Source organism: Cornus florida, unplaced genomic scaffold (genome assembly GCF_030987335.1).
Source record: "Cornus florida cultivar Cherokee Brave unplaced genomic scaffold, ASM3098733v1 CherokeeBrave_3.0.0_Hap2_Chr06, whole genome shotgun sequence".
In the NCBI taxonomy this organism is placed as follows: domain Eukaryota; kingdom Viridiplantae; phylum Streptophyta; class Magnoliopsida; order Cornales; family Cornaceae; genus Cornus; species Cornus florida.
The window spans coordinates 28,205,403-28,231,644 of NW_026775576.1; the positions used below are offsets into that span (position 1 = coordinate 28,205,403).

The 26,242-nt window shown below is 35.8% G+C and overlaps 1 protein-coding gene across 2 annotated transcripts; it reads right to left on the reverse strand.

Moving 5' to 3' along the window:
* Positions 1-3,673: 3,673 nt before the first annotated feature.
* LOC132311251 (protein ALTERED PHOSPHATE STARVATION RESPONSE 1) lies at positions 3,674-25,352 on the reverse strand. 2 transcript variants are annotated; one of them, XM_059809081.1, is made up of 6 exons: positions 25,193-25,352; positions 22,340-23,476; positions 21,876-21,947; positions 16,626-16,840; positions 10,598-10,821; positions 3,674-4,813 (listed from the first exon to the last, which is right to left on the reverse strand). In XM_059809081.1, exons 2-6 carry the CDS (start codon positions 23,445-23,447, stop codon positions 4,147-4,149), a joined length of 2,286 nt encoding a protein of 761 aa, XP_059665064.1. In that variant the 5' UTR covers positions 23,448-23,476; positions 25,193-25,352; the 3' UTR covers positions 3,674-4,146. The 2 variants fall into 2 exon arrangements, with proteins under 2 accessions (XP_059665064.1, XP_059665063.1); XM_059809080.1 differs by having other exon boundaries at positions 22,340-23,517.
* Positions 25,353-26,242: the final 890 nt, after the last annotated feature.

A 26,242-nucleotide genomic window follows, 5' to 3' on the forward strand; every position in this document is an offset into this window, starting at 1 on the left:
AGCAAGAAAGTATGACCTAATTAGTGGGAGTGCTATAATTTTCTTGTATCCTAAGAAGCATGAATACAGACATATGACACGAATACGATACGGATACCCCGACATGTTAAATTCTAAAAAAAGTAGGACACATATACGAAGTGGACATAGAACTTTAATTAATTTTAATTTCTATACTATAAGTTACATAAGTCACAAAGGAAGATGCTATTCAAATATTAAAAAGAAAATATTATATTATATACTGTATTATTATTCTATCATGTAATTGTAGTTATGTTTTTGTTTCTTATAGCTTGAACAGTTTTATGTGCGTTCATAATATTGTTGTCAGGATTGTTTTGTTTTTGTTTTACATAAAATGAAGAGTATATGATGTATTGGTCGAGTCTTCGAGATGTGTCAACTAAGTGTTCGCAATAATAAAATATATTTTTAATGAACACGAAGTGTCAAACACGTGTTTAAAAAAGTTCACGAAGTGTCTGTATTTAACACGAACATGACATCTCATAAAAGTGTTCGTATTTCTTACCTTCTATCTAAATTTGGTGCAAAAATTGGTTATATAAAGTGAAATTCGGACTAATTCAAAATTTGGGTGCAAACAGAAAATGAGAAATGAATACAAGTTCCCCATTTTATTAGGTGAAGTTGATGCGAGAAATTAGGAAAAATATTGACATGAGAAGATTTGGGATGGAAATAGTCAACGTCAACACCAAATGAAATAAAATGGGACTATTAATCAATTACTTAAAATTCAATTAATGTTTTGAAATGCAAGCTTTGGACAGTGTATATTCGAAGATAATTTCAACACGTTAGTGAGATTAATTTTCCTGCCATTTATTCTAATTTCAGTCACTATCTATAAGACACCCTACCTAATTTCGTTTATGTCTTGGAAGACTAATCTAAAATTCCACAAACTCTTTTGACTTTGTCATACATTAGTGAAAGCTGTCGTGACAAACACTGCCTAACAAAAAATATAATCAAGAAAATGTAAATCCTAGGCAATACATAAAAACTTATAGGGTACGCTTACAGTGAAGATTGGCGAAGAGTTTCCACCATAAGAAAAGAAAAATAAAATAAATAAATAAAAATAACCATAAGAAAAGAAAAATAAAATAAATAAATAAAAATAAAACGACAGCAATAACGTAGATTAAAATTTTAATATTATCTCTATTAAAATTATAAAAAAAAAATTACTATTGCCCTCACTCAATGATTTAAATTCTTTTTAATATTGATATTAAAGACTATCACAGTCCTCACTTATATAATTTTCTGGATTCATCACTGATTTCAGCTTTCAGTGTTCAAAATTTCCCACGTAACATCTCTTTATCACCCTTATATGTTGGTTTAGAACTGAGATTAGATTTTGAGCGTGTCATACAAAAACATGTCGCAATGCGATTCGGACCGAAACAAAATTCAAGCCGCAACTTCACAAAAACAAACATCGATGAAAATGAAATGGAGGCTCCAACCCTAAATAAAGAAAGAAAAAAAGAAGGGGAAGTCCAAAATTTCATTGATTAGAAAAATAGATATTAAGAGAAACCTCAAGCTTCATTGCAACAGAATCTTAATGGGTGCGAGCAAGAGTACATCAGTGAGCTTCAAAAAGCTATTAAGCTGGTTTTGTCTTGCAATGTAAGGGTGTGAGTTTCTTGTCATTGTAAAAATAAGTGAAGGAGGCTAAATTGGTACTTTGGGTTCCCATCTTATATCAAATGACAATAATAATCCTAACTTTACAAGTGAATGAATTATTATCATTTTTTTAAAAAAATTACACAACCCTTTCATATATCCCATTATGTCTAAAATCTTTAATGTTTTTACTCTTTTGACAGAACCCCAAAAAAATAGTACGAAAAAAAAGGGCCAAAAAAAATTTAATAAATAAATTCGTTGTTGAATAAATGAAAGAATAAATATTAAATGGAGGTATTTTTCTACAGTAATTTTTTAAAAAATGGGGTATAATAAATTTATTATAAATAATAAATTAATCAATTTAGAAAATAGTAGTTGTAAATCTATTTATTTTTTAATTTTTATGATAAATTGATACTAATAATAAAATTAAGGTAAATAGTATAATTAATATTAAGATAAGAAAAAATATAATGAAAATAATTTAATAAAAAATAACAAATTTAATGAGAAAGGTTAAAATAGTGTTTTGTGATGGGGTAGCCAGGGACAGTTTTTAGTTTAAGAGGGTTAATTGCAAAAGACAATAATTCAAGAGTGTTTTTTTTTTTTTTTTTTTTTTTTTTTTTCTGGCTCTTTAGTCAAAATAAAAGTCAATCTAGTCCAAACCCTCAAGACGAACCGGTCACAAGACAACCAATGTTGAGAAGGTAATAGCAGTTCTACACATTAGTGTCCAATTTCCAAAGTCGTTAGGTAGAAAACCATTACATTAAGGCTCCGTCCAAGATATAAAATATTTTTTTGAAAAAATATTTTTATTTTTTTAGGTAAAATATTTTTTTAATTTTTACTTTTTCAATGTTTTGACAAAAGTGTAGTTCAAGATTGAGATTCACGTATAAAATTACTTGCCAGAAATTAATGAGTAAGTTGTTTTTATTAAGTTTCAATATTATTTTTTTATTTGTAAATATTTTACAATAACCAAACACCAAAATATAAAAAAATATTTTCTAAAAAATATTTTACATCCAAACAAACCGGGCCAGGCTGTGCCCAGCTACATAACTCACATGATATCTGTAAAATAGAAGACTATAATACATCTTAGAGAGAAAATCTGAAAGAGAGGTGCAATTCATTGTTACGCAAAGAGCAAACAGAGGGGAAAGGATATGCAGGTGCGGTCATTTTCATTTTACCTCAACTTTTTGTCATCATACGTGAGGAATTTCCCAATTTTTCGATTCATCTGCTCGTGGGAGTTCCAGGGATAAATTTTAGAAATTTCAGAGATAAATCCAGAGAGAATCAAAGTCGTAGGTTCTAATTCCGAATTTTCAATAGGGTTCTCAGGATCATGGCATCATTTGTACTCCCTCTGTCCCAAAATAGTTGGGCACTAACAGTTCCCAAAGTGCCCAACTATTTTGGGACAGAGGGAGTATAATATAACGAAGCCATTTCATTCAAACAGTGCTGCTATTTTGTGACATCAACGCATGGCATTAGCATAACAAAAAGTAAAATAATTGACCTCTAATTTTCTCTATGACATGCAGTGTTTCTAGGGTTCTGGTGAAAGTTGTAACTACCCTTGTATCAACTATAAGGGTTAAAAGAAAAACATCACCAAACCTACTGTTATTGATATGATATCTAACTATATCTTTTCACCAAGAATGTGTGTTCTACAGAGATAAATGCAGCTTAAAACATTCTGTATCATCAGATATCGTTAATAAAAACTAAAAATAAGACATGTCTAAGCAGTGAATCAAATGGAAGCTGAAATAAATTTCATGCAGGGAAAGTGATTATCACAGGGTAGTCAAAATCCATCAAACAGCTCTGGTATTGTGATAGTAACTTTATATTCTCGGACACCCTGGTCAAATGGCATTATTAAGATTCAGAAATATCTACCATATCACATTGCAGAATACTAACTTACGTAAAAATGCATGCCAGAATGATCTACACACTAAGGAGCTACAGAGAAATGATATATTATTGAATGCAAGAGGTAATAAACTATGATGGGCGGAATCGTACCCGAGATTTCTCAAGTTTACGAAAGCTATACAGGTCCTGATATCTTGCAGACGGTTCTCTTTATCACCATGTAAACACATCTTTAACATACAAGTTACAACCACCCCGTCTAAAAGAAAACATCTCAATATTACACACTATAACCACTTCTTTATTTTCTGCGTAAATAGAACGTAGGAATATTCTCCAACCAATACACCTTTATTCTTTTCTCCCCCATGTACAAATGCCACAATTGGCTGTTCTCCTGTCCTCCCCATCTCATTATATCATTCGTTCAACATTTCTCGGTTGGGTTTGCAACGTCTACAATGTTCACCACAACCAATTTTCTCTTCAATTTTTTTACTTTTTCTTTTTAGTTGAAAAACAGTGTCATAATTGGGACTTCAAATGATCTCATAGCCACTCTCAGCTTCTTTCATGGCTACTCTTAGCTTCTTGGATCTTCTTCTGGAGTTCATTAAACATCAACACAGAAGACTCCGCATAGTTACTTAAGTGACCAAGAAAACCAACCAAGCTAGAGCGAAAGCGGTCAAAACCTGTTATCCAGTCCTCTGAAGCTTCATCTCTCAATACATTAACTACTGGATCACTATTGCCACCAGCCTGCCAGGATTTTGACCGAGTATGATTCATACCTTTCCCCTGGTTCTTTTCATGATGGGGTAAGAACCGGGTAATTTCAGATGCCAAGACCTTTATAGATTCTGTAACTGGCTTTGTCGGCAAGGTATTAAGCAAGTCTAACCAGACACCACAGGTGACATATATGGGCGGGCCAAAATGCCTTAACGATGGGGTCTGGTTCCTTTTTCTCCTGGAAGATTTCTGTTGAAGAGTGACACACTTTAAAAGCCATCCATTTATAGCCTGCACGTATGATTTCTGAGCATCAATCCACTTGGTAAAACTTGTAGATAGAGAGTTCAGTTCATGTTCTAGATGGGTGGTAATCTGCCGATGTGATTCCGATTGAATGGAGATTTTGGCATTTCCACTGTTATATGCAATTGAGATGGTGTGAAACTGAAGCTTGTGGCATTCAAACATCACCACCCACATCCGTCTTAGCCTGTCAACATCGACAAGAATGAAGCAGATGATGCTGATAAGCTAAGCATTCAATTAAGCTATTTCAACACAATAAATAGTCATGCAATTGCAAGGAAATACGCAAGTATATGTATACCAGTATACGTTTAAAAAGACCATTACCTAACATTGGTTTTGCTAAAATACAAGGTGCATATATGTATATATATTAATAAACGTAAATATATGTATGTTCATATATATATTTTTTCCTGAATGTGTTTCCATTTTATTGATACAAATAAATCATATAAGTACAAAGGATAAAGTAATCAGATGGAACTGGTCACAAGGCAAAATAAATGAAGAGACTACTAGTTCAGGGCATACCCCAAACTAAAAAAGAAAATACATGAAAGTCTCAAAAGGACATTTCAAAAATCCTAGGCATCAGAATATGTTTGCTAGATCAGAAATAGATAGTCTAACTGCCCTTCACTCTATGTTCATATTTTTGTCTAACATTTGACATACATATACATATATTTTTAAAAAAATTGAGTTAAGATCCTTAGACAAAGAGCAAGAAGTGTTATTTTCACATCCCAGTCTATTTGGGGATTCACATATTAGGTAACCCTACCATACTTGTCATGCACACCATATATATATCAGCTGGCTCACATTTATGCTTATAAATGAAATAAAATTATAATTTGGAGCATATGTAAATGGGATTAGCCAATCTTTGATGCTACTAACATTTGACATGCATGCTGAGCAGGACGACAGTACTTATTCTAACAGTGTTTCGGCAAAAGATGATTTATATATAATGTTAACGTCAATAGGACTTTGGTTGGCAAATTGTGTCCAAAACTTCAGTCTGTAATTCTATTTTTGTTTCTAGTTTAGAAATTTGTGTTATAGTTACCTCTTGTCCAAGGACATAATTGGAATTGAAGCTACAATTAAGCGCAAAAAGTGATCTCCAATGCCAAGGGTATGAACTATGAAGGTAAATTTGACACTCATATATGCATTCACCAATTTATGGTTCATGCATTCATCAATTAAGGTATCACATAGTTCATGTTTGATTCTCTAAAATCTTATTTGGTATATCTAAAATTGCTTTTGAAAAATTCTTTAATTTCAACATCCCTCTTGAAAAAAGGACGAGGAACTTCTTCTTTTTCCTAGTTGATACTCACAACTTAGTAAGTAATTACGGAAAGATAGTCTTGTTTTGCTTTGACTTTTCAAATGGGACAACTAATATGGGACATCCCTAAATGGAAAGATGGACTACTAATATGGGATAGAGGGAGTAATATTTTGAGACTTAAATAATGAAACAAAAATGATCAATATAAAGTGGACATCAATATGGCAAGGATTTGTTATTTTTCTTTAATATTATAGGTTTATTCTTCTTGCACATTTCCAACCGTTTTTATTCAATATTAGGTATATTTTGATAATTGCCATCCATAATAAATGTCTTTTGTCAATAATTCAAAGAATGAGAAATGGTTGTGAATTAGAGGATTCACAAATTGAATTCGTGGATTGACAAAATTGAATTCGTGAATTATGGAAGGATTTGCCCTCAAAGCGCTAATTCAAGCATGGAGCGTGAGAGCAAACAAGAAGTCAGAAGGGTTGTGTGACTTGGGTTGTGCCTACAGAGAGTTTAACACTCGGAGTAATCCAAAAAGAATAAACTAGACGAGTAGACCAGTGATCGAATTGCTTGAGGAAAAACGGATCATGTGAGGAGTGGATCTGTTGATGGAGCAAACAGACGTCCTGGAGGTGCAGAGTTCGACGTCAGTCAGTGACAGGAACTAGGAGTTCTAGGGTTTGAAAACTGTTAACATAGATGTAAATCTCTTTCTCGTACAGTGAATTTAATCTAACATAACTAGGTCTTGTGGTTTTTCCCTTCTGTGTGCATTGTGTTATTTACTTTATTGATATTACTCTAACTGAGAGATTTGGTTTTATGGTGGATTGAGGGGATTAATTTTTATTACAACGATAACAACAAAAAAACAAAGCCTTTTTCCCAACTACTTGAGGTCGTCCACATAAATCTTTTTTTTCTACTCCGCTCTATCTAAGGCTATGGCCTCAATTAAACCACGTGATATTATATCCTTCCTTAATAATTCTACCCACATTAACTTTGATCTTCCCCTACCCCTAACATTAGGCTTAATGTGGACCATGTTGCTCCTCTTAACTGGTGCTCTTAAAAGGTTTTCTTTGCACATGTCCAAACCATCTTAACCAGTTTTCCTTCTTTTTATTTCCCATTGGATTGAATGGATGAATTATTGTTGTGTGAGTTTAATTTTCGAATAGTCATTGATTAAGTTAAAATTCAAAAATTACAGTGGGGGATGTTCCAGACATTTCCTCCTTAGCTGCAATTCTTGGGTGCAGAGTGGGCGCTTTTCCTCTTCCTTATTTGGGATTGCCTTTGGGAGTTTCCTCTACGAGAGTGGGGAACTGGGACCCGGTGATTAATAGATATGAGAAGAGACTAGCAGGTTGGAAAAAACAATATCTTTCAAAGGGGGGGAAAGTCACTCTCATTAAGAGTACTCTCTCGTCCCTTCCTACCAACTTTCTTTCTTTGTTTCAAATCCCATGCTCTGTTGCTGAAAGGATTGAAAAAATTCAATTTTCTATGGGGCAGAAGAGGAGAAGAGTTTAAGTATCATCTTGTTAATTAGGAATCTTGTTAATTAGGAACAAGTTTGCAAACCATTGAAATTTGGCGGCCTAAGCATTTGTAAGCTGGTTCCTTTTAATAGAACTCTTTTGGGAAAGTGGTTATGGAGATTTGGTAAGGAACGCCATCGCCAGCAGCGAAGAGTTGTCTCGTGTCGCTTGGAGAGGAGAGTGGGGGTTGGTCCTCACGTCCAGTCTCTGTTACGGGAGGCGTTGGTGTGTGGAAATTCATTCGGAAGGGTTGGGGTGTTTTCTCCTCACACATTAGATTAAAGGTTCGTGATGGTAGGCATGTTCGTTTTTGGGAGGATTTATGGTGCGGTGATCAGTTGTTGTCTCACTCCTTTCCTAGACTATACAGTATTGCTGATAATAAGCACGCCTACGTAATTGATTGTTATCATCTTGATAACATTGGAGTTACGTGGGATGTGCGTTTTAGGCGCTCCTTTCAGGATTGGGAGATGGAGGAAGCATGTGTTTTTTCGGATCTGTTGTATAGACAGAAGGATATTGGCAAAAGGTGTGACGCTATGTTGTGGGTCCCGTTAACCCATGGTAGGTATGGTGTCCGATCCATGTTCTTGTGTTTATCTAATTTCATTGGTTACGATTCAACATGGAGGTCTATTTGGTGTTCTAAAGCTCCTCTTAGAATTGCTTTCTTCGTTTGGATTGCCCCATTAGGAAAGATTTTGACATTGGACAATCTGAGAAGGAGAGGTAACACCATTGTTAATTGGTGTTGTCTATGTAAAGCAGATGGAGAATCCGTGGATCACATTCTTATGCACTGTCCTGTGGCGTACGACCGTTGGAATTTCATATTTAGCATGTTTGGCGTTTATTGGGTAATGCCTAAGCATTCCTTACAACTGATCAACGCATGGAAACGATGCCCAGTGAAAGGTCATGCTCGTGATTATTGGAGGATTGTTCCACATTGCGTTTGGTGGTGCCTTTGGCGAGAGAGGAATAACAGAAATTTTGAAGACAAGGAATCGTCTTTAGCAAATCTAAAAATTCTTTGTTCTCTTTTCTGTTATGTAAGAGGAAGCGTGTGCTCCTCGATTGATGACTTTTTTGATCTTTTGGATGCTATTGGTCCTTAGGTCTTTTTTTTCGTTCTTGTATTAGGGACGCGTTCCCCTTTTGAACGCTTTTCTAATATACTTTTTACTTATCAAAAAAAAAAAATGTTCAAATTCAAAAATTACATAAACTTGGTTAATTTAGCTTTCAAGACATATTCACCTCTCTAATTTAACAGATTGTTACTCCCTAGATTTGTTCTGAAGACCAGCTTGGTAATGTTCTTACAAAGCCACTTGCTCGTCCTGCTTTTAAGAGCATGTGTTCCAAGCGGGGCATTTGAATTTGAATGCTCCAACTTAAGGGGGAGTGTTAGAGAGTTAGCTTTGGTTATTTCTTTAATTCATTAAGGGCATTATTGTATTTTTATCCTTTCAATATAAATAGATGAGAGGTGTGGGAAACCCTAAATATACTCTCATATTTTACAGAATTCTTCTCCTCTCTTTTTCCTCTTCCCTGCTACTTCTACAGACACAACATATTTTACTTTAACTCTCTAATTTCATTCCTCTTTGTGAATAATCAAGTTCAAGTAATGAAATTGTTCACTTTTTAGTATTTGTTAACCCTTGATATTCACTACATCCCCACTTTTTTTTCTAGTCTTGTTGAAATTAGATTCCGAATATTCAGTTTTAGTCCTGCTTGTCCTAAACTCTCTTAATTTTAGAACAACTCTCCACAATTCCAATTTTAGCAGTTATGGGGACCGTGTTTTAGTTTCATCACTTAAAACAATATTATAAGCACATCGCACACACCATGAAATCTCATCCTGAACGTGTTATGTCAGTTCATCCACTACAAAGGTAAAAGGATGTGGATTAAAAGTCCATCCTTGATGTTAACTTACAATAATCAAAAATTGATTTGTTTCTCCACATTTATTCTAACTATAGCCACGATTCATACATATCGTTTATCATGACATTATAACTTTTTGGCACTTCTTTCTTTTTAAAAATCCACCAGCTTCATGGACCTATTACAGGCTTTATTCAACTCATAAAATATATGGAAAATTTTCTTCTTCTCTTTATCTTTTCATTAGTTGTTCAGTAAATGGACAGTTTTGTTGTTACCTCCTTGCATAATCCACATTGATTTTCTGACACTGTAATTCCATGCCTTGTCTTTGTTTTTACACTCCAAAGTTCCACAGCTGACTAATTAATTTAATACCCCAATAATTAATACAACTTTGCCTGTCTCCCTTATTTTTCTATAATAGGTACTAAAATAGTTTTATGCCATTAATCCGCCATTTTCTTGGACTAATAATATCTTATCAAACAATTTTCCTAGCAAGACACACCATCAATCCCTAGACACATTCAAGTCTCAACAAAGATGTCATCTGGTCCTAAAGCTTATTACATAATTCGTCTTCTGCAATACTTTAACCTAGTTCAGCTTGATCCAGTGAGAGGTAAAAAAAAACATTCTATAGGTGTGTCTTCACCCTATTCGTTTCCAACTATTTTTAATTTGTCGTGTCGGCATGTCCATATTTTGTCATGTCTAAATTCAAATCACCACTATAAATGCAATTTCTAATGAAGTCAAATTTCTCATCATGATCGTATACTTGTCCAGGTTAAGGACATTGGAACCAGCTATGATGAGTACATGGTATCTTTTCTATCGTTCTCATTCACGTGATATTTCAAACAATTCACGATGTACATTGAGTCAAAATTCTACCAGTTGCTTTTACTAACTCGGGCCAAAAGTTTAACTAAAACAAAATTGTCAAATTGATAATACTTCCATGATATAAATCAGTTCATTTATATTATATAAAAAGCTCCTGGGCCAGGAGAGTTACATAAAGGGCATCCATATTTGAGATAAAATAATTATCAGTGTTTATGTTAAAATTTAAGTAGTTCGCAAATTCAATAACTATCAGTCTCCATATTATATATCACTAAATGATCTAACTCAGATATTGACAGCTAATGAGAAGAGAGTATCAAGCACATACCCTTCAATCAACTCCTCCAGTTGTGGCTGGAGCTCTTTGTCTCTCAATTCCTCAATTTTCTTCGAAATTGAATCAATTCTGTGAATTGCTACTCTGATTCGTGAGTGCAGATCCTTGACCATAGCACGAGTTTTATCAATCTTTTGCGAACTTTCTCCCTGTGATTCTAATTGTCTAAGAAGTCTACACTTCATGTCATATTCCTTTCTGACCATCTCACTAGCCTGAAATGAAGAAAATTCTTTTAAGTGATACAACTGAAAATCATGGAACTTCAAAATATCTTATGAAATTTAAGAGAGACAGGTATAAACATGTGATTGAGAGTCCAAACATGTGAAGTAGAAGCACATAGTAGAATATTATTTTATAGTCAAAGGAAAAGTATTATATCATAAGTAACTATGAGTAATTATAATGAGTAAATTAAACATTCGATAAAATAAATTTTAGCTTCATCCACCATCAGGTGCGCCCTATTAAAATGGCACCATTCCAGTTGAATGACAACTTTTCCTTTCAAATCCAAAATTTTCATGTACCCGAATAATTTAGCTGCAATTCAGTGGCCTGCTTTACCTAATGCACAAAGTGCATTGGAATTATTCAATGAAGAGAAAGTTCAATTGTGCATGGTTAAATATTTTCAAAAAAGAAAAAAGAAATATTTGTTTTCTTTCTTTTGTTTCTCTCTCATTGTGTATCTCTCCTTGTGGTTCAATTTATCTTTTTGTCAATACGGTAACAAAATGAAAAGATTAAATATATATATATATATATATAGTTGCTTTCTTTCTTTTGTTTTATCTCTCATTGTGTAGCTCTCCTTGTGGTTCACTTTATCTTTTTGTCAATTCCACAACAAAATGAGGAAGAAATGTAGAAAGTTGAAAATATTTATTCTTATGTTAAAGGGAAGACATGAGAAAGGGAAAGAGATGAGATATCTTTAAATGTTTGGAGCCTTGTGATATTATATAGTTCTGATATTCATGATTAATGGTTTCTTGCTTTATGTATCATTTTTATTCGTCTTCCGAGAACAGTATTATGCTCTAGTATATGTGTTCTGTTAGTTTTGCAGATTGTAGAAGTATAATTTGAAGTGATCCAGATCAAGTGATTGGTCTCTTTTTTTTCCTTTCACATGTAAGAGCAAATTTCTTTATAAAAGCAAATTTCTCGATATAGAAAATAGTATATAAGGACGAATTTGCACACTTCATGTGAAAGAAAAAAAGAAAAAAAAATTATTATATACTTTTTGTGAAAGAAAGATAAAAATATAAAATACAAGAACCTAATACCCATAGGTCGAATGCCATTATTTCCATGAAGTTCCAAATTATATCTTGGAATGTCTGTGGTCTCAATGATTTGGACAAGAGAAAGGTGGTGAAGTTGGCGGTGAGAAAGTGGGGGCTCATGTGGTTTGTTTGCAAGAGACGAAGTTTGCTTGTATGTCAGGTAGGGTGGTAAGGAGTCTTTGGGGTGGGTGATTTGTTGAGTGGGAAGCACTTGATGCCGTTGGCACTTCGCCCGGGGGGGCGGGGTGGTAGTATTCTTGTCATGTTGGATAGGAGATGGGTGTCGAGGGTGGACATTTGGAGGGGGAGGCTCTCTATCTCTTGTGCTTTTGTTATGGAGGAGGATGGCTTTAGGTGGGCTTCCTCCGGTTGGTCCGGTGGATGATGGGGAGACAAATTCTTTGGCACGAGCTCGGCTTTGTGAGCGGGTTGTGGGCCCTCCCGTGGTGTGTTGCTGGGGACTTTAATGTGTAGATCCCCGTTCGAGAGATCTACAGGAGGAAGATGGTCTTCAGCCATGGAGCAATTCTCGGAGTTCATTGACAACCACCACCTTTTTTATTTGCCTATAAAGGGTGTGGCAAAAACTTGGTCTGGTGGTAGGGAGATAACTACCCTTTCTCGGTTGGATACATTCTTGGTTTCCAGGGATTGGGAGAACGGGTTACTGGATGTGCTCCAGGCAGCCTTGGCTAGACCGGTTTCTGATCATATTTCATTGGTCTTGGATTGTGGGGGGTTGAGATCCCGGAGTACCCCCTTTCGGTTTGAGAATATGTGGCTTAGAGCAGAGGATTTCCATGGGAAAGTCCGTTCTCAGTGGGATGAGGCTACAATGATCGGTACTTCGAGTTTCATTTTGGCAGGAAAGCTTCAGTTCTTGAAGGCAAAAATTAAAAGGTGGAACAAGGAGGTGTTTGGGAACTTGGAGTGGAGGACGCACAGGGCCCAGCTGAGATTGCTGAGATTGATCGGTTAAAAGGAATGTGTGGAACTGTGGAGACTCAGAAGCGTCGGAGAGCAGAATGTCAAGCGGAGATTGCTGAGATTGCTATTTCGGAGGAGATCTCGTGGCGTCAGAAGTCTCAGGCTTTATGGCCCAAATAAGGTGATCATAATACAAGGTTCTTTCATAGGTTGGCCAATGCTCACAGGAGGGGCAATCACATTGGGAGGATTTGTGTTGATGAGATGGATTTGTGTAGAAAGGAAGAGGTGCGTAAGGGGTTTGCCTCGTACTATCAAAGACTTTACACTGAGACCTATAGGTGGAGACCCCGGCCCGGAGGTTTGCACTTTGATTCAATTTCTGATATGGATAAAGATGGTTTGGAGATTCCATTCACTGAAGAGGAAGTGTTGAAGGCGCTAAAAAGTTGTAATGGCAACAAAGCCATGGGCCTGGATGGCTTCATTATGAGATTCATGTTAGAAAGTTGGGGTGTGGTCAGGGGTGAGGTGATGGGGACATTCCAGGGGTTCCATTCTCATAGACGGTTTGAGAAATCTTTGAATGCAGCTTTCATCACTCTCATTCGCAAGAAAGGTGGAGCTACTGATGTCAAGGATTTTGGACCTATTAGTTTGGTTGGGTGCATGTACAAACTTATAGCCAAAGTCCTTGCTTCAAAGATTAAGGGATGCCTTAGATGGAGATATCTTAGAACCCCATAATGCTTTTATCAGTGATCGTCAAATTCTGGATTCTACTCTTGTTTCTCGTGAATGTGCGGACTCTAGATTGAGTAGTGGTATTCCAGGAGTTCTCTGTAAGCTTGGTATTGAGAAAGCCTACAATAATGTTAGTTGGAGTTTTTTGTCGTAAATGTTAGAGTGGTTGGGCTTTAGGGAGAGATGGAGAAGGTGGATCGAGTTCTTCATTTCGTCAGTGAGGTTTTCGATTCTTGTGAACTGGGCTCCGTCCGGCTTCTTTGGCAGTTCTCGGAAAATGAGACACGAAGATCCTCTCTCTCCTTTTTTGTTCATCATTGTTATGGAGCCTCTCAGCAGGTTGATGAGGAGGGTCGTGGACTTGGGATTCATTAGGGGCTTCAAGGTGGGTAAAGATTTGGATCATCAACTCGAGATCTCCCATCTGCTCTTTACGGATGATACTTTGGTGTTTTGTGATGCAGATGTGTCCCAACTGAGATACTTGAGGTGTGTTTTGGTTTGCTTTCATGTTGTCTCTGGCCTAAAAGTGAATGCGAGGAAGACCTCCTTAGTCCCTGTAATGGGGGAGGTGCATGACATTGCTAATCTAGTCGCGATCCTAAGGTGTGGGGTTTCTTCTTTCCCCATTTCTTATTTGGGTTTGCCTTTGGGTTCACTGTTGAGAAAAGTGGGGGGCTAGGACCTTGTGATTGAGAGGTTTAAGAAGAGGCTTGCGGGGTGAAAGAAGTTACATCTTTCTAAGGGTGGGATGGTCATCCTCATAAAAAGCATGTTGTCAAGTCTTCCTACATATTTCCTCTCTCTTTCAAATTCTGGCCTCCGGTGGCTGAAAAGATTGAGAAGCTCCAGCGGAATTTCCTTTGGTGTGGATTAGGGGATGAGTTCAAATATCATCTTGTTCGGTGGGAGTATGTGTGTATGCCTATCAGTTGGGTGCCTTGGGTATCGGGGGGTTGATCCCTTTTAATAGGGCTCAGTGGGAGCATGTGTGCAGGCCTATTCAGTTGGGTGGCTTGGGTATCATGAGGTTGATCCCTTTTAATAGGGCTATGATAGGGAAGTGGTTGTGGGGATTTGGAGGTGAGTGCCATTGGTTATGGATGAGGGTCATCTCATGCTGCTTTGGGGAGGAGAGAGGTGGGTGGTGTCCTGGAGTGGTTAGATTTCCCAGTGGCGTTGTTTGGAAGTTTATTCGGAAGGGTTGGGATGAATTTTCACATTCAAAGTTCGAGACGGCAGGGACACTTAGTTTTAGGAGGACTTACGGTGTGGCAAGCGTTTGTTGGCTTCTTCGTTTTTAGGATTGCCGTTGACAAACATGCTTGGGTGGCCGACTGTTATTGGCTTGATAGCGGATCACTTGGGAAGTGCATTTTCGGTGACAATTTCATGATTGGGAATTGGACGATGTTTTTGACTTGCTGGATCTGCTGTGTAGATAGACGCTGGATGGGGGAGGCCTGATTTCCTCATTTGGGTGCCCTAACCCAGGGGAGATGTGATGTCCGATCCTTTTTCTGCTGCCTCTCAGGCTTCTCAGGGATTGATTTTCCTTGGAAGACGATTTGGCGCTCAAAGGCTCCCTTCAGGTGGCTTTTTTTGTTTGGATTGTTTGGGGCAAGATTCTGACTCTTGATAACCTCAAAAGGAGACAGGTTACGGTCAATTGGTGTCACATGTGTAACAGGGATGGAGAGTCAGTAGATCATCTTCTTTTGCATTGCCCTATGGCTCATGACTGTTGGAGTCTGATTTTTTGGTATGTTTGGTATGTAGTGGGTTATGCCCTGGTCTTCGAGAGATTTGATTGATTCTTGGAGAGGGTGTGGTGTGGGTTCTCAAGCTCGTTATTTTTGGAGGGTGGCAAACCTTTGCGTTTGGTGGTGCATCTGGAAGGAACGAAAAAGTAGATCTTTTGATGGGGAAGAATCTCCCATAGGAATGTTAAAATACCGCATTATTAGTTGTCTTTTTTGTTGGGGATGGGTAGATATTGTACATCTTTAGAGGAGATTGTTGATCTTTTGGGCTCCTTGGGTCCTTAAATCCCTTCTTTTTTTTTTTTTCTTTTTTCTAGGCTTTGGCCTTTGTGTATTCTTAGGATGCATTCCCTTTTTGAACGGTTTCAAATACATTTTTACTTATAAAAAAAAAAAATCATAAGCTTCCTAGGCTACCTAAATCTACAAAGTTCTTTGAGATTTCAACATATTTTGAGTTCAGAGGCTCAAACTTTTAAGAGTATGATTTATTTTATTATTGAGGGTAGTATTGTCCTTTTCTCAATTTGTTAGTTTAGGTCTAATTATATTATTATGTATTGTATTGTAGCGTTTTTGTACAATTGAATATACAGAGGATGATCTTCTTTCTTTCTAATTTGCTGTGCAAACATTCCTTTGCAAAATCTTTCATGGTATCAGAGCTAAATTGATCAATCCTACTAACACAAACATCTCATGTGAAAGGGTACTAGTAACTTTTTAAGTAATTAAATTTTAGATACTATTTTAAGTAATTAAATTCTCACCTATAACAAAAATGTTAATTTATACCACTAACACAGTTCCTACTTCCTTGTATGAATTAATGTATTCAAGAACCGGATGAAACTCCAATTCTAACCAGGGTGCTATCATGTGATCTCAACCATGAGTTTCACTTCATATAAATCCATGGGCATGCCGGGCATGCCTCACAGCATGCATACATCAGGAACTGCCAAAATTCGTGCCTTCATCTTTGACATCATACAGTTTGAACCATAAAGGGCTTTACAAAATGTACGAATTATGTTGACAACTCAAAGTGAAATAAATTTCATTCAATTTGATGTGACCCTCAATAATTGCTGTAAAAACAGGTGAATTTAAAAAAAGTATCAGAACATGCCATCCTGCTGTAAATTTTATCACCAAACTAGCAAAATTAGGATGTAGATATTTTAAATTGAACATAATGAAGCTAAAATAAGGAAAAATTAGAAATTAATTATTAAAAAAAAAAAAGAAAAAAAGAATGACTATAACTATAGAAATTGCCAATACCTTGACTTCATCATAAAGTTTCCTCTCCCAGGCATATAGCCTATCCAAGGTTGAGGCATGACTTCCTGAGGTCATGCAAAAATTATCAAAGAGATTACTGGTAAGGTCCTCAATCTCATCTTTTGAGTTTGGGCAAAGAGGATTCCTCGATGAAGAGGAATGTGATGACGTGGTCCGATGCCAAGTCAAGTACTTCACAGTAGTTTGAGCAGGCTCTGTGTAAACAAATGCAAAGAATTAGATGATTGGTCAAAACCTAAAATCTAAGTATATTTTATGCACACAGAAATTTTTTTTTTATATAAATGAGATGATGCTATGTGTATGTATCAGTAAAGTTACTAAATACATATATATAAACACACACACACACTTACAAGACAAACTAAGACATACTAAATACATATATATGTACACATACATATATAGCACCACTTACAAGACAAACTAAGACATATAACATGTAATTTGTGATCAACTTCCACATGAAATTCAGTTCAATCAACTAAGAACCATTAAATACAGAGATTAAGAAGCATTTTTAAAATAAAAATTAATTAAGCCAATCATTTAGTGAATTAGTGGTTGAAAGAATTCCCCAGTTCTAATTTCAAAATAATGTATAGCGGTGGCTTCCTGCACCACACATCAAGTACTTTAATTTGTGCTTGCCAAACCAAGGTCATTTTAAAAAACTCAGTGGTGCTTGCCAATCTGTCTCAATTGGATATTGGTGGGCTCTTAAGAAATTGAAAGGAAGCATGATATTTATCCTTTCTGACCATTATTCGAGAAGGCCGACGACAAAACTGGGACTTCATGGAGGGCTGTAAGCAAGCTTCAACACTAATTTAACAATTGCTAAAGCAGATCGTGCAAGTCTAAAAGAAAGTCAAAGATAGTAATGGATTTCCACGAACAGTTCAAAATATCCTGAAAGACGGTAGATAATGACATCTCTACAGCCAAAGACTGCATAATCATGTCGTTGAGATTTGTGAACTGGTCAATGATTCCTTACCCACGAGAAGTGCCTTATATTTAAAGGTTTCTTGTAGGAACATTATGCAACTACATGCAACTAACGACTCTTAAAGAAAACAAAGAAGAAGAAGAAGAAGAAGAAGATATCCTCACCACTTTTCTTTAATTACTAAAAGATTTAGAAAATGATAGAAACGGACAACACAACATAAAGTATTTATCGAAACTGGTATGAATACACAATACCATACACAATATATCCATCAATGTAACCAGAAGAGCATCCATTATTAAGAGCTGTGCACATAGAATAAAATGAGCAGAAGATGTGATAGGGGTAAATAGGCCTCTTAATATTTATTTATTTTTATGGTCTTTAAATATTCATTATCAATTTTTTCCCAACCTATAAGAGAAAAGACCACAACTCTAGCTCAAAACTATTGCCCCTAAGAATCACCCGAATTGATTTTCGTTCGACCTTTTTCTAAACTGACCTTTATCACAAGTTCAGTTATTGTCGATTAACAAATGATTTGATTAGTCCCTCTCCAAAATATTTTTAACCAACCCTTTCTCTTCTAGGAACTCCCTTTGCGGGCAGCTATCTATCACAAGTATTCTCTAAGCCCAGTTCTTTACAGAACAATGAAGATGCTATCAAATATCTGCCACTTGTCATTTTTCAAAGATTACAAAATATCAAACCAAGATAAGCATATGATGACCACAGACAAATTATCAATTGTTCACTTGATCTCACAAGACACAAATTATATGTGATAAAGCTCTCAAAAGTCTCAAACTTATCAAACTATCTCAATCTATTAGAGCATGCAAACTATCTCTATGTATATGAAAAAAGAACCCCAAAAGATTTTATGAAGTGGTTTTGAATTCCAATCCCAGTTTTTTTGCAGCTGAAGGATGCTTTATGGGTGAGGTTTTTCAGAGATAAATATACCAGGAATGCTCATTTTTGGTCTATGTTAGCTAAACCTTCAGACTCTTATCATTTAGAGTATAATGTTGCAGAACCTATTCTACAAAGTCAATAATGGAGCTTCTTTCAAGCTCTTTTTTGACCCTTGGCTGGATGGTCTTTCTTTGCAGCAGAGGTATGGTCTTAGAAGGCTGCTTCATGATGATTTTCAACATTCTGATTCAGTTGGAGTTCTCTAGGATTCTGACAGATGGAGTGTCTGCTTCTTGGACTGCAAAAATTGCTTTTCTTCTGAACAGAAGTTTAAATCATGCAGAGGAATATGCAATTATTTGGAAAAAAAAAAGGAGTTTTTTTTTTTTTCAAAGCTGTGTAGAATGTCTTCAGAAATCAAGCCTCGAATGTGCCTTGGTACTCTCTGATTTGAAATAGCTGCAGACCTAGGATTTATATGCTGGTTGTCCTAGTTCTGCAGAGTTCCAATACTTCTTTCTTTAATTTGAGGAGAAAGGATCTGCCTTGGGTATCCATTTGCCATAATTTCTTCTGTGGTGAGGACTCTAATACTCACTTGTTTTGGACATCCTCTTATGTAGCTCAACTATGGAATTGGTTTATTCAGTTCTGCAAATGGGAAGAACTGCAGAAGCTTGGTTCTTTCAGTGAAGTTACTTAATGGTGTTCTATTCACTGCCCCTCAGATTCAATGAAAAGTAGGGCCAGCATATGCTTTTTTACTTGTATTATTTGGTGCTTCTGGAATGAGAGGAATAGCAGACTGCATGGTGGTCCATCAAGTTATGCGATTCAGCTAGCTATGGAAGCCTGTTTGGAAGGAATTTCTACTCTGAATTTATGCATGGGTGATTTGAGACATTTGTTTTAGTAGTTTTAGCTGCTTTTCTCTTATCTGTTATGGTTAAGGGTATGCCCTTAACAAGTTCTTTTCTGTTTTGGTGGTTGTGTTTTACAACCTGCTCTTTTTGTACTTTATTGTTCATTTTTGTATATTAATAAAATGCAAAACATTCAGGGAAAAAAAAAAAAAAAAAGAATCCAATCCCAGTCATCTCTGGTTTTAGTAACCCTTTCAAAACTTGAAAACTCGTATTTTTCTAGAAAGTAAAAATGTAGGCATGAATCATACTGTATGATACAAAACACAAAAGGGATCGATCCCTTCATTCTGGAGCAGAGCAACCAAGCGCTCTTCTAAAGGGATCGATTCTTCAACAAAATGCTAGGATCAGTCCTTGAGTAGGGAGCTGCTCATTTTAAGTGTTCATTCCCAAAAATAATACATTTTCTTTTTCTTATTATCATATTTAACCACTAAACTTAAAGTAGTTCAAGCCAAATAAATCTTCTAGGTTAATGTAAGTCAAGTTCGAATCTTATGATCCACTCAATCCCCCCACATGGATCTTGATAACTCGTAAGCTTATCAATTTATCACCAAGTGAGTGTTGTGCAGTCTGTAATCAATATTTAATCAAGTAATCAAATCAGTTTTGAACACATCGACTGGCAAATTAATTAGACAGACTAGACTAGCTGACCCAAACTTAACATAATGACCTGACCAATTTACAAGCACGTGTTTTGCTACAGAAATAGCAAACACATATATATCAAGCTAGCAATCTCCCACTTTGGCAACTATGTGATAACACCAAACCCTATCAAAAGTATCATACACGACGTAATCCAATTGCGATTGATAATTAATTGTGTCAAATTATGAAAAATGATATCCTACAACATTTATCCCACAAATAATGACGAGCAAGAGCTGACTTGGTCACATGTCTCTGATTGTTTCCTGTAAAACAGCTATATGACGCAGCAACATAGAATAATAAGATCATAAGCAAATTCTGACATAGCTAGACTGAGGTTTCACTAACTCTCAGTTGGGTCACTGATGTGAAATCTTGTTAAACCAAACCAACAGTGAACCTTAGGTTGGTAGCAAAAGGAACCTTCTAGCTAATGGGTGCATTTCAAACTCACTGTACAGTCATAGCAATAAAATTATAAATTAATAACTGTTACTCCACTCATATCAATATACACGTTTTCTCCATTTTATATCACAAAGTAAGAAAAGGAAATAAATAAACAAGTAAAAGCGACTAAATAAAGCATAAAATACAATGAATTAATCACCAGTGAACAAAATATGAACCAAACCTTTATGCCCATAAATCACATTAAAAACTAGATAAAGCAAACCATAGTATCCATTATCTAGATTATAACAAACCAACCCATGTCTTGTTAGGCAACACCAAATTAAAGAACTGCAGTGATCGTAATGTCAATAGAAGAAACACCAAGTCCAAAAGCCAAATAGGCTAGAAAGACCATAAAGACCAAAACAAAGCGGAAGCATATGCATTAGTCATCAACACCCCTAAATCCTCTAGAGTGTAACACGCACGTCTTCATGCGATCAGTAACATCAGTCTAAAAGCCAACAAGACGTTCAGTGACATCATCGAATCAACAATCCGGTAGGCAATGGATTTTCTGGACTCGTTGTGCCCAATAGTCATCATCCACAAGATGGTTGCATGTAAATCAATTGAAACACCATTTATAATGTAACAAAGGAACACCAGCCTCTGATAGGTAATCCCGGTGCTATGTGATCTAGGGTCAGTATTATGAGCAACAATCCTATTTAATTTGATGGCAATTTTCTTTTTGCGTTTCTTTTTTTTCCTTTCACAATAAATTTCTTTTTGCGTTTCTTTTTCCATTTTCCTCTATTCCCCATGAACTTTTTTCTCTTCTATGGATTCTTGATAAAACAGGACTTGCAGTATTCTATAAGCAATTAACTTTCAGATTTGATTTATATTTCTAGTTTTCTGTCACTTCTTTTATGTCATCTCTTTCCTAACTTTTGTTGTTCAATTTCAACTCAGTAGGCATCTTACTTTTGTTTCAATTTGAACTTAGTAGGCATCTTACTTTTGTTAAATTAGAATTATTGTCATCTTCCCTGCACCACTTGTTGCAAGAAGAAATTGGGACGAGTCTATATCTGTTAATGGTTTTGAAGCTTTTTAAAGCACTATATGTGACCCTATGAGTTAACAAATAGTCCTATACATACAAAAATTCACAGAATTTGAACAGAAAGAAAATCACCCACAGTTACACACGAGCACCACATAAATGCATCTCTATGCTGGACTTGGACATCCCAAAATAGTTATCCATATTGGTTGAACACCAAATCACCAACATGATCCCATAATACCTTGGCACATAGAAGAGTATTACTAATCAAAAATTAAGATGGAAATACCAACCTTCCTGAACCTGGCTTGGGTCTTCCCCACAAGAGAAACAGGTTTTAAGTAACGCTGATGCCATTGACCCACCTGCCACATTAGAGTTTTCCATCATTAATGGCTTTCAACAGCTTATATGAGGATAATACTGCAAATAATTCCTCAAGTTAATTGGTAACTAAGCTGAAGATAATTTTTATTCCCACATCCAGTTGTCTGTGGTAAGCTTCATCCTAAACAAATCACTGAGCCGCATAAAAATGGGGCTCGATCTTCCAGGTAACAAGATACTCTAAAATGAATGATATTTGGGATAAATTCAAGAAATGCATACAGAGATAGTCTTGGACCTCATCAACACACTCCACTTTCAAATAAAATGCACAACCACTAACATTAACAATAAAAACAAAAAAAAAAAAAATACTCAGGATATGATACCAATATGGACACACACACACACACACAGAGAGAGAGATTACGTTCTTTTCCCGGGAATATTGGACGGAAATGAAACTTATTTGCTTCAAGCATCCTTGGAACTTCTATTCCGGAATCAGAAGCTTTTATGAAGAGAAATTCAATATATTTTATACTTGAAAAAATGTCCTTAGGGGCAACTTTATTTTCAAAATCATCTTCTTTTACCGGAGTTCTCTTTACGTCAGTGGGAAGTGCAACTTCCAAGGATGTGGCTCTAAGTGGTGATAAATCAGGAGAGTTTCTCTTCTCTCCATTCACGAACTCGGTTTCTAAGACAGCACATTTTGCAGAAGGCATAGCAAATGAACCACTAGCAACATGATCCGGTGCCCTGTTAACATTTTCGAAACTTCGAACTAGAGTATCTGCAGGAGGCTCGTCAAATTCATCTTCAGATTCTGGAGACGCTTTTCCTAAAGGAGAAGAAACCATGTCTTCTTCATCTTCCAAATCAGGAATACCCTCCTCTTCCCTAACCCGTCTTACATCATTGCCATTTTCGAAGCCTTGGTCCATTCCACTCCCTTCCTGTGAAGAAAAATGATCATCTATTGGATTGAAAAGGCCGAAGTAATCCCAAGGGGGAGTTGTCGGTGGGATGGCAAGATCTTCAAATGGTGATGTTTCAGGTCTTTCATTTGACTGAGGTGTGGTGTTATGTGGGGTACTTGAAGAGGTTATTGATCCCATAACAGGTACAGAAGGTTTTTCTTCGACTTTTCTGGAAAAGGTACCCCTAAATTTCATGTGATTTGCATGATAGCGGACAGAGGTAGGAGGAGAGGGAGATGGAGAAAGGTTTTCAGTTGCATCCACACGTTGTGACATAGATGGGGAAGAGAGTGAGAACTGAGAAAGGGACTTCTCAGTTACCGCAAGTGGTTCTGGAGTTGCGCTAGTGGAAGTGTATAAGGAAGATTCTATCGCAGGTTCAGGTTCAACAAATCTTCCCAAAGCAGTCCCAGTAATTTTCAGCGACTGTATGTAAGTAACATGAGTGACTGCTAGAGAACACCTGCCATTAAGTGCTTGCTTGACAAACTTTTTCCTTTCACGACACAGCCGCAGAGCTTTATCTTCTTCTATTTTAGAGTTTGAAGCCCCCATTGACCTAATGAAGCTCTACTCCTGTAATCCTGCTTGATTATGTGGTAGGAGTCAGGACAGAGGTTTCTTCCTGGAAATTGAAAATTCCATGCATATTAGGAAGTAAAAAAAAAAAAACAAAGCATGTCAAATTAATTCAGATCCCAAATCTCATAAACCCAAAATCTCATTCAAAAGAAATGTATTGAAACTTGTAAAAAAAGAGTCCAGAGAAAAAAGAACAAATCATATGCTTTCCAAAGTGGAAGGTTGATGGTTCAAGTTCCCGTAGGAACAAAATTGGGTGTGTGAGTTACTTGCCAAGGTAACAATAAATAATAAAATAAAATTAAAAAAATGCTCTCAAGGGGGAGGGAAAAAAAAAAACAGGAGGAGAAGTTATATTTTAAATGACACGTAAGGAAGATCCTAATTCCCATCCTTTTTATTAAGAAATGAATAAATGAACATGTAAGAATCATTGCAAGACTTTCCATATTTCAATCACATGCGGGAAGCAAAAGCAACAAGGATCCAGAACTGGGCAATCATTAACCTAATTCCTAGTCCCATACTTCACCAATTACACAATTAGAGATTTTAGAGTTTCCCTAACGGTTATCTAGTTCTGTGCATCCAGTTAAGATATCATACATGAACATAAACACGTGTATATTCATAATGTATTTAGGCAAAAAAAAACATGCCACAACTACAATACCAAGAAACATTAGGTAGAAATGTACAAGAATTTAGTTGAAGCAATCAAGCAATTACTCGAGTCATGAATTAGAAGAGGAAAAAAAAAATCATCTAGAAACCAAATACATCAATCACAAAGAACCAGGCAACAATGAAAAGACAACCATAACAACATTGGCACCACTGCCACGGCTGCCAACAAGCAGAAAAAAAATAGCAAGAGAACGCACACCCAAGATGTTGATGAACAGGAAAATATCTAAAATCAATTCATAATATAAGTATATAAAGCATTATGGATTTAAAACATGATTTGGAACAGTGATTTAAGTAGTCAAGTTCAAAAGACAGACTTTATCTAAAAACACTATACATAATCTCGTGGAATAAGTTAAAAAGGATGTTTGGGGAGCTTAAATTTAAACCAAATACTATATAAACGAAAGCAGAAGAGGAGAACCAAACTCAAAAGCTGAAAAACAGAAATTTGAAGCCTAAAAGCAAGGAAGTTTGAAAGGGGAATCTCCATTCATTAATGAGTTCCCTGATCAATTGGTCTATGGAATTGCCCAATTCAATTATACAAACAGATGCTATGGAATCACAAATCAGCAGGCAACTAAGTTTTTATATCATCGATTGCTTCTATTAACAATATAATATATACCAACCAAGAAAAAGAAAGAGAGGAATACCTTACGAAAAAAAAAAAAAAAAACCCTACTTTAAAAATCAAAATTTCATAAATTCAAACACAAAATCAATCAAATTCACATCAAATTGACACTTGAAAACAGTTTTAGAAACAAAAAACTCTCGGCAAAATCATCATTATCCTCAAAAAAAAAAAAAAAAAACCTTCAAGCATGCATCAACATAGATCAAGCACGATTCAATAACTAATGGAATTCAGAAACAAAGGTCAGAATTGAACCGAATTTCTAAAACCCAATTCGAATCCTAACACTGCACTGAAAAGCTGATTGCTCGAAGAAGGAAATGGGAAGATTTAAAATTATATTATAAATCAAGATTAGTTAAAATAATCGTGGGTTTTTGTGTACCTGTGAGTTGAAGTCAATTGGCAGTGTACGGAAGCCGTGGAATTCAGAGAACACCCATCCGAGGGGAATCATGAAAATTGGAGAGAGAAAGAGAAACTTTTAGAGAGAGAAAAAGGAAATTACAGAGTGGGATGGCGAATCCGGATGGATTCATGCAAAAAGCATATAGAAAAGGAAGAGAACTGTGTGAGTGCGTGGACTGTGGAGCCCACTTTAGCATACTCTCCACTTTAGCTTAACAAAAAGATGACCATCACTCTATTATATTCTAATACGTGACAAAGAGAGACCTACTCGCCCGAGTACGCAAATGTTCACAATTGCGATCGGTAAGTTGTTGGACAAGTTAAGAAAAATGAGTTGCAATCTGGGCAAGCCAACTCTCGAAAATTTAATTGGTGCTCAGCTTATGGGGAGTATTACGTTAAGGGTTTGGTTAATATTTTTATACCCACTTGAACTCCAAGTTTCCAACTGTCACACATTTTTTATATATTTATAATATTAAAATATTATATATATAGTTTAAGATTATGATCAACATTTTTTTTGACTTGTTTTTCTTTAAAGTTTAATTTATCATATTAATCATTTGAATTTTAAAAAAATCAAAAATTTATATTCAATTTTAGATTAAAAATATATATATTGCATAGGTGTTGAGATCGACCCTTTTTTAAGCCTGATTTCTCTAAGGTAACATAAAAAATGTGAACTTGGATTAGGCTCGGTTTGGAGAGTTTGAGTTGAAGTTAGGGGAAGGTTGAAACTTTTATAGTTTGAGTGGGGCTAGAGTTATTCTCTTCATTTTTTTTTTTTTTTTTCAAATCGAGAAGTGTTAGAAGGTAGGATAGTATATGTAAAGAGTCAAGTATGACACTCCAAAATTTACTGGAGGCACTAATTCACTCAGCTAACAAGACATCTGGTAGAGTTGTTCTCTTAACCTACCCAATTTGTATCATGTATAAATATATATTTGTGTAGTGGTGCAACGTTCTTTTTTTGTGTTTTTTTTTTTTTTTTTGGATACTTACCTCCCTTGTATTT

Excerpts from the sequence above, each read along its gene's own strand:
- LOC132311251 (XM_059809081.1), bottom strand. The coding sequence starts at position 23,447 with ATGGGGGCTTCAAACTCTAAAATAGAAGAAGATAAAGCTCTGCGGCTG. Across the intron at positions 21,948-22,339 it reads AATATTCCCGGGAAAAGAAC|GTGGGTCAATGGCATCAGCG; the intron begins GTAATCTCTCTC and ends CTAATGTGGCAG. Across the intron at positions 4,814-10,597 it reads CTGGAGGAGTTGATTGAAGG|GCTAAGACGGATGTGGGTGG; the intron begins GTATGTGCTTGA and ends CGATGTTGACAG.